Here is a 20,692-nt window from a genome sequence, read left to right on the forward strand (position 1 = left end):
TAATTTTAAATCCGGGATTGATAGATTTTTGTTAACCAAAGGTATTACGGGATATGGGGCAATGGCGGGCATATGGAGTTGGGTCACAGATCAGTCATGTCTCATTGAATGGCGGAACAGGCACATGGGACTAAATGGCGTGTTCCTGTCTTCGTCACTTTGCAACTTTCTGCTCCCATCTACGCTATTTACTGTGCACTTTGCATAGCGTCGTCAACGAACTTTGCTCCTGTACAGTTCATAGCTTCTCACCATTTAGAAATTACTCTCATCTATCTATTTTTTGCCTCCCTTCTCCTTTGCTGACAGATACCACCATTTTCTTTCAATATACCTCCGATCAGCAATCATGTGGAATGGGACACAAGCCTATATGATCCTCACTGCATGGCCCCACCTTATTACTTCCAACAGGAACAAAAGCAATACTTCTGTGACCAACCTATATTTAATGTTCTCCATTTGATCATGTGAATGCAAGAAAAAAAATTCTGAAAATGATGCCCTATTTTTCAACTCCAAACTCTCCATACCAGTGCAAATATTTATTTTTAATACCCCAGAAAGCACGGCTTCGAGGTTTTGGGAAGGAGTTCCAGAGCTTGGGGCCTTGGCAGCTGAAGGCACGGCCGCCAATGACAGAGCGATTAAAATCAGGGATGCTTAAGAGGCCAGAATTGGAGGAGAGCAGATATCTTGGAGGGTAGTAGGGCTGGATGAGATTAGAGATGGGGAAGGGTGAGGCCATGGAGGGATTTGAAAACACGGATGAGAATTTTTAAAGTCGAGGCGTTGCTTAACCAGGAGCCAATGTGGGTCAGCGAGCACCGTGGTGATGGGTGAAAGGGACTTGGTGCGAGTTTGGACACGGGCAGCAGAGTTTTGGATCACCTCAAGCTTACAGAGAGTAGCACGTGGGAGGTCGGCCAGGAGTGCATTGGAATAGTTAAGTTGAGAGGTAACAAAAGCATGGGTGAGGGTTTCAGCAGCAGGTGAGGCAGGAGTGGAGTTGGGCAATGTTATGGAGATGGAAATGGGCAGTCTTCGTGATGGCACAGATATGTGGTCAGAAGCTCTTCTCTGGGTCAAATCTGACACCAAGGTTGTGAACAGTATGGTAAAGCCTCAAACAGTTGCCAGGGAGAGGAATGAAGTTGGTGGCTAGGGAACTGAATTTGTGGCAGGGACCGAAGCCAATGGGTGCAAGCCTCCAACCTGCACTTACCTAGTGCGCCGGCTGTCCTGCTGCGGGCTCGCGTGGGATTCCGATCCTGGGTCTGCTCCAACTGCCGGCGCGCAGTGCTTGCATATCCCAGGGGCGCAGTTAGTTCGATGCGTCCCCTGGGATCACGTGGGCCATGGAGAGCCAATGGTAGTAAGGAATGCTTAATTCATAAAATTGACAGGAAGAGCTGTCAAAACTATAAATACTATAAGCCCCAAAACATCACTAAAACGTCCAATTAAAAAATCACATTTTTAAAATAACTATAAATTACATAAAGCTATTTTAAACTAATTTAAATTTTTGAAAAAATTAATTACATTTTCTAACGGGGCTAAAAATAAACTTACCTTTCTTTAAAGTATTTAAAAATAATAAACCTGTGGGGAAAAAATGTTTTAATTTTAATTAATTCACCACTTACCTTGGTAAAAGCAGGCCTTGTGCCTGCTTTTTACATGTGTAACTCCTGGAGACTTGCCCTCCCGGAGAAACCTGGAAAAAAAACGTAAGTTCCATGCGCACGCGCTGCCTCTCTGGCGCACGCGTTTGACCTCTGAACCTCTTTAAGGGAACGGAAGTTCCGGTTTCCTGCGCATGCACGAAACCGGCACTTCCGTTGGGCCTACGGGTGAGTACCCCGTGCGTACTCACCTCTGGAGACCCGAATTTCAGGGCCAATGGCTTCGGTCTTCCCAATAATTAGTTGGAGGAAATTTCTGCTCATCCAGTACTGGGTGTTGGACAAGCAGTCTGACAATTTGTTGACAATGGAGGGGTTGAGAGAGGTGGTGAGAGCTGGGTGTCATAAGCGTACGTGTGGAAACTGGCGCTCTGTTCTTGGATGATGTTGCCGAGGGGCTGCATGTAGATGAGAAATAGGAGGGGGGCTGAAGATAGATCCTTGGGGGACACCAGAGGTAATGGTTTAAGATTGGGAAGAGAAGCCATTGCAGGTGATTGTCTGGCTATGACTGGATAAATAAGAATGGAACAAGGCGAGTGCAGTCCCACTCAGCTAGATGATGGTGGAGAGGAGGATGGTGTGGTCAACCATGTCAAAGGCTGCAGACAGGTCGAGAAGGACGAGGAGGGATAGTTTACCTTTGTCGGTAACATAGGATGTCATATGTGACGGAGAGCCATTTTGGTATCGTGGCAAGGGCAGAAACCTGATTGGAAGGATTGAAACATGGGGTTCCAGGAAAGAATTGCATGGATTTGGGAGGTGACAACATTCAAGGAGTTTGTAGAGGAAAGGGAGGTTGGAGATGGGGCGGTAGTTTGCAAGGGCGGAGTGGTCAAGGGTTTTTTGAGGAGCGTGGTGATGAAGGCAGATTTGAAGGAGAGGGGGACAGTACCTGAGGAGAGAGAACCGTTAACTATCAATTAACATCGGAGCCAGGAAGGGACGTTGGTTGGTTGGTTTAGTGGGAATAGGGTCATTGAGTACAGGAAGCAGAAACCAGGCCTTTGACACTCATGCTTGTAGTGACCACTTTTTTTTGCTTATTAGTTTTGCCCTCCTCCTGTAAAACAACTCTACACTATAAATTTGTCAACTTGGATAAGCAGGAGCTGTCTCGTAAGTCCGTCCTTGTGATTTTGAAATCTTCAGCACATTTTTTTTCTATCAATTAAGTTGGTCCATTCTAGCCCAAGGCTTGTGGTGGTCAAAATGTGGAAGTGGTCGTACTGTTAACCATATTTTTCACAAGTCTCTCCTGAAATATTTTCATGATCTTTACACTAAACATCCACCGGCACTATTTGAAGATGAGCAGGGGCATTCTGAGGGGTGACCTAAGAGGTCTTAAATTATGAAGGAGTTTGATAGGGTGGTAGAGATGTTTCCACTTATGGGGGAGTCTAAAACTAGGGGATCATAAATATGAGAGTCACTAATAAATCAAATAAGGAATTCAGGAGAAACTTCTGTACCCAGAGAGTGGTTAGAATGTGGAACTTGCTACAACATGGAGTGGTTGAGGCGAATAGCATTGATGCATTTAAGGGGAAGCTAGATAAGAACATGAAGGGAAAAGGAATAGAAGGATACACTGATAGGGTTAGTTGAAGTAAAGTAGGAGGAGGCTCGTGTGGAGCATACACCGGCATAGACCAGTTGGGACAAATAGCCTGTGTCTGTGCTATACTTCTATGTAATAGTATTTAATTGCCATTTGTGGGAGCTTGCTGTGCGTAAGTTTGCTGCCACGTGTCCTACAATACAAGTTGTATCCGTGTGTTAATGGAGACACAGAATGCAGGAGCTGGTTTAACAGGTGTTTACTGAACAAAGTCTGGAGATGAACTAAACGATACAAGACACTATACAGGCTTATATAGCCCGAGTGGCCATTACCGGCATTACAGTACACAGGGGCTCTTAAAGGCACATACACCACAATTCCTCCCCTTTTAGACAACCAGTACATAACATTTTAAGTAATCATTAAATAACATGTTTACAAGAACAATAATCTACACATTTGCTGCAGTTAATCAATTATAAGTCAGTCTCTCTGGAGGCTTCCTGACTCGGTCCGACGCCTCGGTGGTGTAGTAGGTTCTTTTGGCAAGGTCGATTCGGCTTGAATGCCAGTGTCGGGTTCATCTGGTTCCAGTATCACCGGATTGGAGGTAGATACTATGGGTATCTCTGCTTCATCATTAGGCGTATAGAGTTGTGGTGTAGGTTGTCCCTTTTCGGATGACTATGATCTGGTCAGCATGGCGCCTTATTATGCTTTCTCCAATGTCCACGGTATACATCAGCGGTCCTAGTCGTGTGCAAATAGTTCCAGGCTGCCATTTCTCGGTACGGTAGTCCCGGGCCAAAACTTGTTGACCTATCTGGAAGATTCTAGTTGGCCTTTCATTCATGCCTTGAAATTGCCGGTTCTCTACGTCTCTTCTGATGTTTGGCTTGATCAAATCCAGCTGGCATCTTAGCCTTCTATTGAAAAACATCATGGCGGGAGTTTGGTTTGTAACCACATGTGTTGCATTCCTGTATGCAAACAAGACGTTATCTACCTTATGCTGTAGTTTTATGTCTTCATTACCCATGGCCTTTATGGCCTTCTTGAAGGTCTGGACAAACCTTTCAGCCAATCCATTGGTGGCGGGATGGTATGGGGCGGACGTGTAGTGTTTTTTAAGAACTTCCTGAACTCTTCGGACACAAATTGCGGTCCATTATCAGAACAGATCTGTTCAGGCAGCCCATTCCTGGCAAATATGGTCCTTAATACTGTGATGGTTTTTTCCGTGGTGGTGGAGGACATCTTTATTACCTCCGGCCACTTGGAGTGTGCATCAACCGCGATTAAGAACATTGAGTCCATAAATGGACCAGCAAAGTCGATGTGTACCCTTTGCCATGGAGATGAGGGCCACTCCCATGGATGTAGAGGGGCTTGTGGTGGGGCGTTTTGGACCTTCTGGCATCCTAGACAGCCCTTGGTCATTTCTTCGATGTCTCCATCGATACCTGGCCACCACACAAACGCTCTGGCTAGGTTCTTCATTTTCACTCCACCCAGATGCCCCTCGTGAAGCTCCTTTAGCACTTTATCCTGGAGTTTGGGTGGAATCACCACTCTGGATCCACACATCAAGGTTCCTCGGCACACTGACAGCTGTTCTCCTCTTTGCGAGAATGCTGGCAACAGTGGTTCGCCATGTGCTGGCCATCCCTTCACCGTTAAATCGTAGACTCGTGAGAGAGTCGGGTCATTTCTCGTTTCCTTTTCAATGGTAGAATTTGTTACTGGTAGACATTCCACTATGGTTGAGTGGAACATCTCCACTGGGTCCACTGTAGGTGCCTCTTCTACCGTTGGCAACGGTAGACGCGATAAACCATCAGCATTTCCATGCTGTTTTGATCCTTTGTATTCTATGTCATATTGGTGTGCCCCTAGGAAAAGGGACCACCTCTAGTCTTTGCGCTGTCATAATGGGAACGCCCTTTTTAGGGTTGAATATGGAGACGAGGGGTTTATGGTCAGTCAACAAGGTAAATTTTTGTCCGTGTAGGTAATGGTTGAATTTCTTCACTCCCCACACCAGGCTGAGTGCTTCCCTGTCGATCTGGGCATAGCTACGCTCAGCTATCGGCCGCTCCGAGCCATCAGGGAATCTATGTGATAATACCGCTCCTACGTCGTAAGGGGATGCATCGCACGCCAGTCTGATTGGCAGTGATGGGTTGTAATGAGCCAAAACTTCCTTGGACGTGATCAAGCCTTTGCATTTATGGAAGGCACGTTTACAGTCTTCGCTCCATTTCCAATTTACTCCCGTTTGTAGCAGTTCGTTAAGAGGGTGCAGAACAGTTGACAAGTTCGGTAAAAATTTATGATAGTAATTTATCAATCCCAGGAATGACCTTAATTGTGAGACATTTTCAGGTGCTGGGGCTTTTATGACCGCTTCAATTTTTTCAGGTGACTTATGCAACCCTTCTTCGTTAATTATGTGGCCACAATATGATATTTGTTTGTGGAAAAATTCGCACTTGGGGCGATTTGCTCGTAGGACCTGCTCTCTCAGCCTAGTGAGCACCTGCTCCAAATTGGCAAGGTGCTCGTTGTCGTTTTCTCCTGTTACAAGGATGTCGTCTAGGTAGCATTGAGTCCCCGGAATCCCTTGCAGGACTTGCTCCATAGCTCTTTGCCAGATAGCTGGAGTTGATGCTACTCCAAAAACCAGTCGATTGTACTGGTACAGGCCTTTGTGTGTGTTTATCGTGAGATACTTTTTAGAGGCCTCCTCAACCTCCATCTGTAGATATGCTTGTGCCAAGTCAATTTTGGTGAAACGTTTCCCTCCGGATAGTGAGGCGAAAATATCTTCTATCCTCGGAAGAGGATACTGTACCGTGTGAAGAACCGGGTTTACAGTCACCTTGAAGTCCCCACAGATGCGAATTTTTCTCTGTTCTTCAGCTTTATTATTCAACGTTTTCTTCATGACCGGGACGATGGGTGTTGCCCACTCACTCCAATCTATCTTGGATAACACGCCTGCCTTTTCCAAATTCTCCAGCTCTGCCTCGATTGCTGCACGAATTGCGTATGGCACCGGCCTTGCCTTAAAAAAAAAAAAACTTGGGAATTGCCGCATCTTCCACTTTTATTGAGGCAGTGTCGCCTTTCAAGGTTCCTAGTTCCTGTTGAAACACTTCTTTGGCGTTGGCCAAGATGTCTTTTAATCGTTCAGGTATGATGTCGTCATCATTTTTTTTCTTACTGGTCACCGTCAGTGCCTGAATGGAGTGCCAGTCTAAACGTATCTTCCTGATCCATTCACGTCCCAACAGCGGTGGACCACCATCTTGCAGAACGTATAAATACAACTTCTGTATTTCCTTGCCGTTGTATACAACAGGCACCCTTATTTTCCCTCTGGGGTATACTTTCTGCCCCATATATGTTTTCAAGATAATGGATGTGTCTTTCAAAGGTATATGCGGAAATAGCCGCTCGTAATCCCGTCGACTTATGACGGTCAGAGCTGATCCTGTATCTAGCTCCATTTTAACTGGGGACCCCGCTATCGTGAGGGTAACCCAAATGGTCTGGTAATCTTCTTTGACAATTACATTGTGTAATTTGAGACAGCTTAGTCTCTTGTTTCCGGAGTCGCTATCGCTCTTCTGGTCTTCGGAGCTACTGTCCGTCATTTGTACCTTTCTGTACTTTTCCTTATTGACCTTTTTTCTGTCAGTGGATTTTTTGTTTCCAGATCGGCATACACGTGCAATGTGTCCCATCTTTCCGCATTGCCTGCATGCTTTGTCCTTGAACCAGCAGTCCCTCTGGTCATGGGTGGATCTGCCGCAGCGATAACATCTCTCGAAACCCCGTGTCATTTCATGGGTGCCGAAGTCCTGTGGCTTTTGCTGTATCTCTGCAGCTCCTCTTGCTGCTGCTTCGTATGATACAGCTACACTGAAAGCTTTGTCCAGTGTTAAATCTTACTCAGAACGTAGCCTTTTCTGTGTTCCTTCACTTAGGAGACCGCAGACGAATTTGTCTCGAAGAGATTCTGCCAGTCCTACCCCGAATTGGCAGTGCTTTGACAGCTTTCTTAATTCGGTGAGGTAATCAGCGTTACTTTCATTCTTGTGCTGATTCCTCCTGAAGAAATTGAATCGTTCTGCTATCAGCAGCGGTGTTGGGTTTAAGTGCTCCTGTAGGGTATCAACAATCTCTTTAAAATTCTTGTCCATCGGTTTGGCTGGAGTGATTAAGTTTCGTAACAGCCCGGATGTCCTTGCGCCCATTAGATTTAGAAGTACCGATGCCTTTTTATCATCCTCTATTTCATTCGCTGTGCAATATACCTCCACTCTTTCCACATATGTGGTCCAATCCTCTACATCACTATCGAAAGCAGTAATATTGCCAGTCTTAGGCATCCTGAAAAAAAAATGGCGCCTCCCGCGCTTTCCCGCCGCTGCTGACAACGCTGTTCTCCGCGATTTTTATTTATACAGATATTTTTAATAGTTGGAGACTCATTCCCGCCGGACTCTCTGGGACTTTACCCTCCCTCTGCTTGGTCCGAACGCTGACCTGCTTTGCAGCGCTGGCCGTCTCCCGAGTGCTCCACCCTCCGTCTCTGTTTGCCTCCGCCTTCGCTGCTCGGCCCCGCTGCAGAGCCAGCCGATCGAGCCCCAGCCCACCGCCCAGGAAGGATTATTGCAGTACCTGCCACCAGCCCGGCTAGCTGGTGAAACCAGAGTTTTTTCTTTTTTTTTTTTCTTCGTCCTTCGTCTGAGGAATCGATCTCCTTGAGGTGCTGCCGAATTGCAGGTAAGTCCGTTTCCATTTCGTCGCCACTGTTGTATCTGTGTGTTAATGGAGACACGGAATGCAGGAGCTGGTTTAACAGGTGTTTACTGAACAAAGTCTGGAGGTGAACTAAAAGATACAAGACACTATACAGGCTTATATAGCCCGAGTGGCCACTACCGGCATTACAGTACACAGGGGCTCTTAAAGGCACATACACCACACAAGTGATTAGCCTTCAAAAGTACTTCATTGGCTGTAAAGTGCTTTGGAACATCCTGAGGTTGTAAAAGGCGCTGTATAAATGCAAGTCTTTTTCTTTCACATAGGCTTCTGTAAAGTGAAATTCTCCATCAAACACTTGTTAAAATATCAAGAGTAACCTGAAACCCAAGAGCACTTGTATTACCAGTCATAATGACGTCCTAGCTCAGTTTCTTTACATGGCCTGCCTCTCTGTCATGGTCAGTTTATTTTTTGGGGGGATCCAGTTTGTTTTTTATTGATCAGATGCTGGATAGCCATGTTAATTCAAATTTCTTAATGCTTCACCCTTTATTGATAATTGTAAAGCTATTACCAGCAGCAAAGTGGAAAAGTATATTGAAAGGTTTATTGTTTTAAGTTGTGATCTATGAAGGCTACAACTGGGATAAACTAATGTTTCTTGGTGCCCAGCTGTTATGTATATTTGAAATAAAAACAGAAAATGCTGGAAATACTCAGCAGGTCAGGCAGCATCTGTGGAGAGAGAGAAAGAGAGTTAAAGTTTCAGGTCGATGATCATTCGTCAGAATGAAGGGTCATTGACCTGAAACGTTAACTCTCTTTCTCTCTCCACAGATGCTGTCTGACCAGCAAAGTATTTCCAGCATTTTCTGTGTTTATTTCAGATTTCCAGCATCCACAGTAGTTTGCTTTTGTGTTATGTATATTTGTTGTGTTCAAGAAAAAATGGAATGTTACAGCACAGAAAACTGATCATTTGTGGCCCATCAACTCAGTGTTGGTGTTTTTCTCCATGAGCCACTCAGTCTTATTTCACTCTCCTGCTCTCTCCATACTTTTTTGTTTTAATATCCCTCATTTTTCAACCAGCTATATGACTCCTTTTTTTAAATAATTAATGGACTCTGCTTCAACAATTGTTTGTGGTAGAGAATTCCACATAATAGCCACCATCTGTAATTGTAACTATCTTTGGTAAAGCTTATTTTTGGGACAGATCCAAAGCAGGTAGGTTTTTCTCTACCTGCTTCTTTGGATCAGCTGTCCCTGCCCACCTTGCAAGATCGCTGCTAACTTCAGTGAGCATGTAAGTTTTCATAACGGCTGATATGAATTCAAAACTTTTTAAATGAGTGTTCAATCAAGTCTGGATTCATTCTGAAAAATTTTATATTTTTAGACAAATTAATATTTCTTGCTCGTTAATCAAACAGTGCAGCTGTAACATAATTAAGTGCACATAGAGTTAGAGCTAAGGCACTCTTCTCAGTCACCACTAGGGTTGCAAAATTCCGGGAATTTTTAAGAGGAAACTTTCCATGGGAATTTTGAGTTTTTTTGCACACTAATGGTTTTTGTCTGACCCTTATTATCTTTGTCATCAAAATAGACATACTGTTCCATACAAATAAAAACAGGCTTTCAAAACTTTATTTGGGTTATAATTTTGAACTTTATTGAACTCCCACAAAAAAGACGTAATATGAGGGTAGGCCTCCTCCACTTGAGCCCAAGCAGCCTTCATATTCGCAGCATTGTCAGTAACTACTGCAAAGACCTTTTGTGATCCAAGATCGTTGATGACTGCTTTCAGTTCATCAGCAATGTATGTGCCTGTGTCTCTGTTGTCCTTCGTGTCTGTGCTCTTGAACACTGGGAGAGGAGTGGAGACGATGTAGTTTATGATGCCCTCCCCTCGTACATTTGACCACCCATCTGAGATAACTGCAATACAGTCTTCCATCTCTATCGTTTCTTTGAGCTTTCCTTGGACTCTGTTATACTCAGCCTCCAGCAAATAAGTAGACAAAGCATGTCTGGTGGGAGGACAGTATGCAGGGCGAATAACATTGAAAAATCTCTTCCAGTACACATTGGCTGTGAGCATGAGGGGTGAGCCTGTCGCATATACAGCTCAAGCAAGGCACTCATCTGCATTCTTCTGGCTATGGTTATCCATTGCATCAAATAACCTTCCAAGTGGGCCAGGAGTCGCTGCTGATAAGGAGCCTGATGCTGAATGTGAACCATCATCTTGAATGGAAGCAGAGGAACTCTGGGCTGACTGCTGTGAGCTTTGAGTGAAGTTGTTGCATTTGGATAAATTCTGCTGCATCTTTGTGGCATTCTTTACATATGGCTTTGTACAGTGTTTGCACATGTACAGTCTTTCCATCTTTAATGCCTGGGGTAAAATGCTTCCACACATCCGACAGTAAACGTGGCATTGCTCTATGCAGAGAAATAAAGGGCATTTGTCTCTGTGTCAAACTGCGGTCGATTAGCACGATTGCAACAGGGTAAGTAAATTTTTCCTGATGCTCCATGTGATGGAAGCATGACCTCTGAACGCACGACACTACATCACCAACATGAGCTAATCGCTCGTCCACTCATCCAACCAATCAGGACACAATTGTTCAGTCACACACAAAATTTGTAATTATTAAAACAAGCCAAGTAAGAAGATAACCATATATTGATTAGGAAATTCCTTAATAATTAAGATTCCATCTCTTAGTAATTTTAAGAGAGGACCTGTGTGGGGGGGGGGAGAAAAATACAAAAAAAAAAACAATACAGGAAACTTTGTGCTATCCGGAGGTGAGCTATCTGGCAATCTGGAGCCACCGGCAAAAATCAGCAGCCGTTTTTTATTCTTTTTGGTTTTTTTTTTGCTTTGTTTGAACAGTCAAGCTGTGCAAGGTCTGTAGCTATAGCAACAGCTTCATATACAGAACTTGCAGGCCACACCCGAGTGTTTAGAAGCTGTTGTTAAGCAACAGTGTTTGTTGTGAAATACGGAGATAAGAATCTCCGTATCTCTCAACATTAACTCTGGCGAGTACGGCAGTTTTGAGGCGACGGCAGCAGCTCGGTCCCGTGGGTGCTGGATAGCGCAAAGTTTCCTGTATTATGCTAGTGTAAAGTCCGCGCCTCAATAATACACGGACTGCGGGAGAACAGTTAAACAGGTATTTTACTGAACAGAGGGTAACGTCAGACTGAAATACAGAAGCCTGCTATGGCTTTATATACAAGGGTGGTCACTGCCGGTACTGCAGTATAGAATCAGTTCTTCTCTTAAAGGCACATACACAACAATTCCTCCCCTTTTTTAGATAAACAGTACATAACATTCATTTAACAACTAAATAATAACTAATTACAATTACAATTTTCTCTGTACTATATACATCAACTGAAATAATCATTTATAAGTTCAGTCTTTGAGGAGGCTTCCTGATCCTGACTGGATAGCGCCTTTCTCGGGTATCCTGTTCTTGCGGCGGAGTTGATTCTGGCTTGTCAGCTTCCAATACCACTGCTTCTGAGGTAGACGCAATCTGTACTTCAGGTTGATTACCAGGTGCATCTGCTCGTGGTATGGGTTTGGCTTGTTCCTGTGACTCTAGAATCTGGTCAGCATGGCGTCTCACGATGCTCTCTCCAACGTCCACTGTGTACATTAGTGGTCCCTGCTGTGTGCATATCGTTCCTGGCTGCCATTTTTCTGTTCGGTAGTCGCGGGCCAAGACTGGTTGCCCTATCTTGAAGCTCCTGGTTGGCTTCTCATTTATGTGCTGGAATTGCTTATCCTCAACATCTCGTCTTATGTTTGGTTTGAGGAAATCCAGGTGACATCTTAGCCTTCGGTTGAAGAACATTATGGCTGGAGCTTGGTTGGTGACTGCATGTGTCACATTCCGGTAAGCAAACAAGAAATTATCCACCTTGTGTTGTAGTGGTATGTCGTCATTATCATTGCCTTTATGGCCTTTTTAAAGGTCTGAACAAACCTCTCAGCCAATCCATTTGTGGCTGGATGATATGGGGCAGATGTGTAATGCTTCACCCCATTATTCCTCAGAAACCTCCGGAAATCCTCTGACACAAACTGTGGCCCATTGTCGGAGCAAATCTGTTCTGGCAAGCTATTCCTGGCGAAGATGGTCCGTAGGACTGCAATAGTTTTCTCCGTGGTGGTGGAGGACATTTTGATGACCTCTGGCCATTTCGAATGGGCGTCCACAGCGATTAGGAACATTGAGTCCATAAATGGACCAGCAAAATCAATGTGTACCCGTTGCCATGGAGATGAGGGCCACTCCCATGGATGTAGCGGGGCCTGTGGTGGAGCGTTTTGGACCTTCTGGCATCCTGTGCATCTCTTGGTCATATCCTCGATTTCTTTACCGATTCCCGGCCACCACACAAACGCCCTGGCTAGGCTCTTCATTTTTACCCCTCCCAGATGACCCTCATGAAGCTCATTGAGCACTCTATCTCTCAACTTGGGTGGAATTACCACTCGGGATCCACACATCAAGGTTCCTCGGCACACTGACAGCTGTTCTCCCCTTGGCGAGAATGCTGGCAACAGTGAGTCGCCATGTGCTGGCCATCCCTTCACCGTCAAATCATAGACCCGAGAGTGTGTCGGGTCATTTCGGGTTTCCTTCTCAATACTTGCGTTTGTAACAGGCAAACATTCGACTATGGTCGCATGGAATATCTCCACAGGGTCCACTGCAGGTGCTTCCACTACCGTAGGCGCGACAGCCCATCGGCGTTTCCATGCTGTTTCGTACCCTTGTACTCTGTCGTACTGATGTGCCCCTAGAAAAAGTGACCATCTTTGCAGCCGTTGCGCCGTCATCACCGGAACGCCCTTCTTTGGGTTAAAAATGGAGACCAGGGGCTGATGATCAGCCAGTAGGGTGAATTTCTGCCCGTGCAGATAGTGATTGAACTTCTTCACCCCCCACACCAGGCTGAGGGCCTCCCTGTCAATCTGGGCGTAGTTACGCTTGGCTGAGGTTAACGAGTGCGACGCAAAGGCTATTGGCCTCTCTGAGCCGTCAGGGAATTTGTGTGACAGCACCGCTCCGATGCCGTAGGGAGACGCATCACATGCTAACCGAATCGGTAGTGTTGGACTGTAGTGGGCTAATACTTCTTTTGAAGTGATTAGGCATTTACATTTCTGAAAGGCACGCTTACACTCATCACTCCATTTCAATGTTACTCCAGTTTGCAGTAGGGCGTTCAGTGGGTGCAGAATTGTAGATAAATTCGGCAAGAACTTATGGTAGTAGTTCACCAACTCGAGGAACGACCTCAGTTGCGACACATTTTCCGGTGCTGGAGCCTTGACTACAGCCTCGATCTTGTCCGGCGACTTATGCAACCCTTCCTCATCAATCATATGGCCACAATAGGAGATTTGTCTCCTGAAGAACTCGCATTTGGGGCGGTTGGCTCGTAGCCCATATTCCTGTAGTCTCGTGAGCACCTGCTCCAGGTTGGCAAGGTGTTCACTGTCATTTTCGCCCGTAACCAGGATGTCGTCCAAATAACACTGGGTCCCCGGGATCCCTTGCAGGACTTGTTCCATCGCCCTCTGCCAAATAGCCAGGGCTGATGCTACCCCGAATACCAGTCGATTGTACTGGTAAAGGCCTTTGTGAGTGTTTATCGTGAGGTATTTCCTAGACTCTTCTTCCACCTCCATTTGAAGATACGCTTGGGCCAGATCAATCTTTGTAAAGCGTTTCCCTCCCGATAGTGAGGCGAAAATATCTTCTATCTGTGGAAGTGGATATTGTACTGTGTGCAGGACTGGGTTCACAGTTACCTTGAAGTCCCCACAGATGTGAACCTTCTTCGGTTCCCCAGGCGTGCTGCTCAATGATTTCTTCATTACAGGAACGATGGGTGTGGCCCACTCGCTCCAGTCCACCTTGGACAGCACACCCGAACGCTCCAGACTCTCCAGCTCTGCTTCAACGGCTGGGCGGATCACGTCTGGCCTTAAAAAATTTTTGGGTTTGTGTTATCTTCGATTTTTATCGTTGCCATTACTCCTTTTAGAGTCCCAAGTCCTTGTTGGAACACCTCTTTCGCGTCAGTTAGAATTTTTGACAGTCGTCCAGGTGTGACGTCATCATCCTTTTTATCAGTCACTGTTAGCGCCTGAATGGAATGCCAATCCAATTGTATTTTTCGGATCCAGTCACGTCCCAATAATGGTGGTCCTCCATCTGGTAGTATATATAGATACAGTTTCTGTGTTTCCTTGCCGTTGTATTCAACTGGCACCCTTATTTTTCCTCTGGGGTAGACTTTTTGCCCTGTGTATGTCTTCAATACAATGGACGTGTCCTTCAGGGTATGTGTGAGAATAACCGCTCATAGTCTCGTCGATTCATGACAGTTAGGGCTGATCCTGTGTCCAATTCCATCTTTACTGGGGACCCTGCTAGCATGAGGGTGACCCAAATGGTTCGGTGATCCTCCTTTGCGATCACGTTGTGTCACTTTAGACAACTTAGTCTCCTGCTCCCGGAGTCCTTATCACTCTCCTGATCTTCCGAACTACTGTCTGTCAATTTCTTTACTTTCTTGTACTTTTCCTTAGTAGTTCTTGTAGTGTTGGTTTTCTTTCCCGACCTGCAGACTCTTGCTATGTGTCCCATTTTCCCACATTGCCTGCATACTTTGTCCTTAACCCAGCAGTCCTTCTGATCATGAGTTGTTCTGCCGCAGCGATAGCACTTTTCTGCTCCATACGCCATTTCATTAGCGCTGTATTCCTGTGGTTTCTGTTGTATTTCTGCAGCTCCCCGTGCTGCTGCTTCGTAGGATACTGCCACGCTGAAAGCCTGTTCTAGCGTCAGGTCCTTTTCCGAAAGTAGTCGTTTCTGGGTTCCTTCACTCTGGAGCCCGCAGACAAACTTATCCCGTAAGGTGTCTGCCAGTCCTGCTCCGAACTGGCAGTGCTTCGATAACTTGCGTAGTTCCGTAAGATAGTCAGCATTGTTCTCATCTTTGTGCTGGTTTCTTTTATGGAACTTGAATCTTTCTGCTATCAGCAGCGGTGTAGGGTTTAGGTGTTCCTGTAAGATATTAACAATCTCTTCAAAACTTTTCTCCATTGGTTTAGCTGGGGTAATTAAATTCCGCAATAGGCCGTACATTCTCGCGCCCATTAAATTTAATAATACCGACGCCTTCTTTCCATTGGCCACCTCATTGGCATTGCAGTATACTTCAATTCTTTCCACATACGTGGTCCAGTCTTCTACCTCGTTGTCGAAAGCAGTGATACTGCCACTCTTCGGCATCTTGGGTGATTTAAAATGGCGCCTCCTGCGCTTTTTCTTCTTCCCCAATGGAATAAAATGGCGCCTCCCGCGCTTTTCCTTCCCCAATGGAACAAAATGGCGCCTCCCGTGCTTTTCCTTCTTTCACTTGCTGCCACGCTGCTCCTAGCGTTCTACAGGGTAATGGCGGCGACCCGCGGCTTCGGCGTGTCTCACTTTTCCTTCCCCTCGTTTATTTCCCCTCCGCTGCCCGGTTCTTGAGCACCGACCGCGCCCTGTGCGCTCCACCCTCTCTTTTTCCTCCCGGCGACGCTGTGCGGCCCCTTTTGCAGAGCCGCTTGATCGAGCTCGAGCCCGCCGCAGTCCGGAAGGGTCAGCGCACTACCTGCTACCAGCACAATTTGCTGGAACACCTTGACTGGGGAGCCAAGCTCAGCTCGCCACAGCCTCTCCCGCAATTCTCCGAACACCGATGGATCCTTGGGCGGTTGCCCGCGGTCGACGCCCGTTGCTCTGACTTCGACATCCAAGAAACTTCTTCTCAGGGAAAGATCCCCGTGAGGTGATGCAGTACTGCAGGTGAGTTCGAACTTGCTCGTCGCCACTGTAAAGTCCGCGCCTCAATCATAAGAACATAAGAACATAAAAGCAGGAGTAGGCCAATCGGCCCCTCGAGCCTGCGCCGCCATTCAATAAGATCATGGCTGATCTGATCCTAACCGCCAATCTACTATCACAGAACCATCTCCTGAATCTAACAGAATTAGACACATGAAATAGGAGCAGGATCAGGCTACACGGCCACTGGGCCCGCTCCGCTACCCACAGGGCAATGACCGATCCGAACCTAGACTCCTGTTCAAATTCCTGCCCGCTCCCCGTAACCCTTAATTCCCTTTACTTCTCGGAAACTGTCTCTTTCTGTTTTAAATTTATGTAATGATGTAGCTTCTACAGCTTTTTGGGGCAGCATATTCCATGGACCTACCACCCTCTGAGTGAAGTAGTTCCTCCTCATCTCAGTTTTGAAAGAGCAGCCCCTAGTTCTAGTTTCACCCATCATCGGGAACATCCTCCCCGCATCCACCCGATCCAACCCCTTCACAATCTTATATGTTTCAATAAGATCGCCCCTCATTCTTCTGAACTCCAATGAGTAGAGTCCCAATCTACTCAACCTCTCCTCATATGTCCATCCCCTCATCCCCGGGATTAACCGAGTGAACCTTCTTTGTACTGACTCGAGAGCAAGTATGTCTTTTCTTAAGTATGGACACCAAAACTGTATGCAGTATTCCAAGTGCGGTCTCACCAATACCTTGTACAACTGAAGCAATACCTCCCTATTTTTATATTCTATCCCCCTAGCAATGAAAGCCAACATTCCATTGGCCTTCTTAATCACTTGCTGCACCTGCATACTAACCTTTTGAGTTTCGTGCACCAGGACCCCCAGATCCCTTTGTACTTCAGTACTTTCCAGTTTCTTGCCATTAAGATAATAACTTGCTCTACGATTTTTCCTGCCAAAGTGCATAACCTCACACTTTCCAGTATTGTATTCCATCTGCCAAATCTCTGCCCACTTACTTAGCCTGTCTATGTCCCCTTGCAGGTTTTTTATGTCCTCCTCACTCACTACTTTCCCTCCCATCTTAGTATCATCTGCAAACTTTGATATGTTACACTCGGTCCCCTCCTCCAAATCGTTAATATAGATTGTAAAGAGTTGGGGACCCAGCACTGACCCCTGCGGAACACCACTAGTTACTGATTGCCAGTCTGAGAATGAACCATTTATCCCAACTCTCTGCCTTCTGTTAGATAGCCAATCCTCTATCCATGCCAGAATATTACCCCCAATCTCGTGATTTTTTATCTTAAGCAATAATCTTTTGTGTGGCACCTTATCAAATGCCTTTTGGAAGCCTAAATATACTACGTCCACTGGTTCCCCTTTATCCACCCTATATGTTACTTCCTCAAAGAACTCCAGCAAATTTGTCAAACATGACTTCCCCTTCATAAAACCATGCTGACTTTGTCCTATTAAATTATGATTATCCAAATGTCCTGTTACTGTCTCCTTAATAATGGACTCCAAAATTTTACCTACCACAGATGTTAGGCTAACCGGTCTATAGTTTCCAGGCTTCTGTCTACTGCCCTTTTTAAATAAGGGTGTTACATTAGCAGTTTTCCAGTCTGCCGGGACCTTTGCTGAGTCCAGGGAGTTTTGGAAAATTATTACCAATGCATCCACAATCCCTACCGCCACTTCCCTCAAGACCCTAGGATGTAAGCCATCAGGTCCAGGTGATTTATCCGCCTTGAGTCCCATTATTTTACCGAGTACCACTTCCTTAGTGATTTTGATCGTGTTTAGCTCCTCCCCCCCCCCCCCCCCCCCCCCCCCCCTTAGCCCCCTGTTTGTCCAGTGTTGGGATATTTTTAGTGTCTTCTACTGTAAAGACTGATACAAAATATTCATTCAGTGTTTTTGCCATCTCCATATTTCCCACCATTAGTTTCCCGGTCTCATCCTCTAAGGGACCAACATTTACTTTAGCCACCCTTTTTCTTTTTATATAACTATAAAAACTCTTACTCTCTTTTTATATTTTTTGCTAATTTCATAATCTATCTTCCCTTTCTTAATCAATCTTTTTGTTATTTTTTGCTGTCTTTTAAAGTTTTCCCAATCCTCTATCCTCCCACTAGATTTGGCTACCTTATATGCCCTTGTTTTTAGTCGAATACTATCCTTAATTTCTTTACTTAGCCATGGATGGCTGTCTTTTCTTTTACACCCTTTTCTCAGTGGAATATATATTTTTTGGAAGTTGTAAAATAACTCCTTAAATGTACACCACTGATCATGTATCGTCTTACCCTTTAATCTATTTTCCCAATCCACTTTACTCAATTCTGCGCTCATACCTTCATAGTCTCCTTTATTCAAGCTTAGCACGCTTGTTTGAGATCCAACCTTCTCACCCTCTAATTGAATATGGAATTCAACCATGTTATGGTCACTCATTCCAAGGGGATCCTTTACTAGGACATTTTTAATTAATCCTGTCTCGTTACACAGGACCAGATCCAAGGTTGCTTGCCCCCTGGTCGGTTCAGTTACATACTGCTCAAGAAACCCATCCCTAATACACTCAATGAACTCATCCTCAAGGCAGCCCTGCCCAATTTGATTTGTCCAATTAATATGATAGTTAAAATCCCCCATAATTATAGATGTTCCCTTATTACAAGCCTCAACTATTTCCTGATTGATACTCTGTCCAACAGAGTTGTAACTGTTTGGAGGCCTATAGACTATGCCCACTGGTGCTTTTTTCCCCTTATTATTCCTTATCTCCACCCAAATTGTTTCATTATCCTGATATTTTGACCCAATACATGGACTGTGGGAGAACAATTAAACAGGTATTTTACTGAACAGAGGGTAACGTCAGACGGAAATACAGAAGCCTGCTATGGCTTTATATACAGGGGTGGTCACTGCCGGTACTGAAGTATAGAATCAGTTCTTCTCTTAAAGGCACATACACAACAGCTAGCATGTGCTTTTTTGGGCAAAATTCCCAAGCTAAATTTCCCGGAAACTTTCCACCCCTTTGCAACCCGAGTCACCACTATTTACCTCCTGGAAATCTGGAGTTTGGTGTATCCGGAGGTGAAAAAGTGATGGCTGCTGCAAGTGAACAGAATTTTGACAGTCTCGACCCACAGCCTCAGCCAAAAAAAATTCTGTAGACGTTGCAACAATAGTTTGCAGTTCCAAATGCATTGTTTTCTTAGAAGGTGGAGCTAAATATTGTGCTCATTATTTCCACCTTTTCCAAATGATATCTTGGATTCTTCCACTAGATGCAAAGTACCTCCACTAGATGCGAAGTAAAGTGTATTCTGTTTTTGACCTACGTGAGCACAAATTGTTTAATGAAAGTGATCTCTTGCATAAGACCCTTCATTTTGTTCAAAGTTCCACATACATACTTTAAAATGATATTGGTAGTACAGCTTCAAAAATATATCAACTCAAGTTTTTTTGGGCGTTTTGTGTGTGTAGTGTGGAACTTGCTCTGTACTATTATAGTATGACTTACTGAGTGTGTTCATTGGGGGAATAATAAGAATGCTCATTTATAGGGTATATCTTTGATATCACATGGATGTTTCTGACATTTAACAAGGGAGAAAAAGGTATTGAAAAATTAAGTATTAAAAGTATTAACTTTTTTGAGTGCTTGGAAATGGGTGTATTTTTAATTTGACTGGCTAATTTAGCTTTTGTTTTTCGTGCAGATGTGCTTCCAACATTTCTCCAGTTTTGCGTTGTTTAGCCTCCAGACAAAAGCACACGCTGCCTGATCTGCCTTATGACTATGGTGCATTAGAGCCACATATCAGTGCGGAAATAATGCAACTGCACCATAGCAAGCATCATGCTACCTACGTTAACAACTTAAATGTCACAGAGGAGAAGTATGCTGAGTCCTTGGCCAAGGGTAAGTGGACACAAGATTTGTGATGCAGCTAATAATGTAGCTGACCTGGGAAGAATGTGCAGGCAGATTTTTAAAAAAAGACTGAATATAATATATTAATCAGCTGATTTCTTTAAAAAAAAAAAAAAATCCAAATTGATGGCTAGAGATTAATAATTGACTTTATAATATTAGCCAGTTCCAAATTGCGTGAAACTAAAGTAGCCAGTGAGGAATTTTGTATTGTTACCGATTACCAGTATCTATTAAATTTTGACCTAAAATCCTTGTGGATTGTGTTGTATGCTATGTTAGTTTCAGTTAGTATTTATATCTGTACCATTTTGATGGCGACTATAGCCATTTGATGCAGAATACCTCGATCTTGTGAGCTCTGGTTTGGGCAGCAGACTTCTCGGCTGCTTGTTTTGCTCAATTTTCTTTGTTGCTACATATCGTAGCCTAGATGTAAACTGGCAGCTTTTCAATTGTCTCCCTCACCTCTGCATTGCGGGAATTTACAATTCAATTCCAGTTGAAGACTTGGCTCGCAGTCTTCCCTTCCCCACATAATTTCAGCAATGAAGTTGAGACCCTCTTCATAACTTAAAACCCTAAATCCGAAAATCATTTACCTCTAAATGCATCAATCTGAAAATAGGTTTTCAAAATTGTACACTATATATTCTATGGCATTCTTAACAGTGAATAAACACCATTGACCACCTCCCTTTCCCCTTGAGCATGTTGTTGCCTCCCAAATCTGAATCTGTGCCCATCTTTCCCGCAACTCCATGATTGAATCCCTCTAATCAGGTTTCC

The 20,692-nt window shown here is 44.7% G+C and overlaps 1 protein-coding gene across 1 annotated transcript in view; it reads left to right on the forward strand.

The window, feature by feature from the left end:
- The window catches only part of sod2 (superoxide dismutase 2, mitochondrial), a 50,108-nt gene that overhangs the window by 12,235 nt on the left and 17,181 nt on the right, over positions 1-20,692 (forward strand). The window contains exon 2 of the mRNA XM_085981547.1: positions 19,689-19,891. Within this exon, the coding sequence (XP_085837673.1) occupies positions 19,804-19,891 (88 nt within the window). The 5' untranslated portion in view covers positions 19,689-19,803. The remainder of the gene's footprint in view (positions 1-19,688; positions 19,892-20,692) is intronic.

The sequence above is a fragment of the Somniosus microcephalus genome, chromosome 3 (genome assembly GCF_052327205.1).
Source record: "Somniosus microcephalus isolate GS21.2 chromosome 3, FLI_Smic_1.0, whole genome shotgun sequence".
Lineage (NCBI taxonomy): Eukaryota > Metazoa > Chordata > Chondrichthyes > Squaliformes > Somniosidae > Somniosus > Somniosus microcephalus.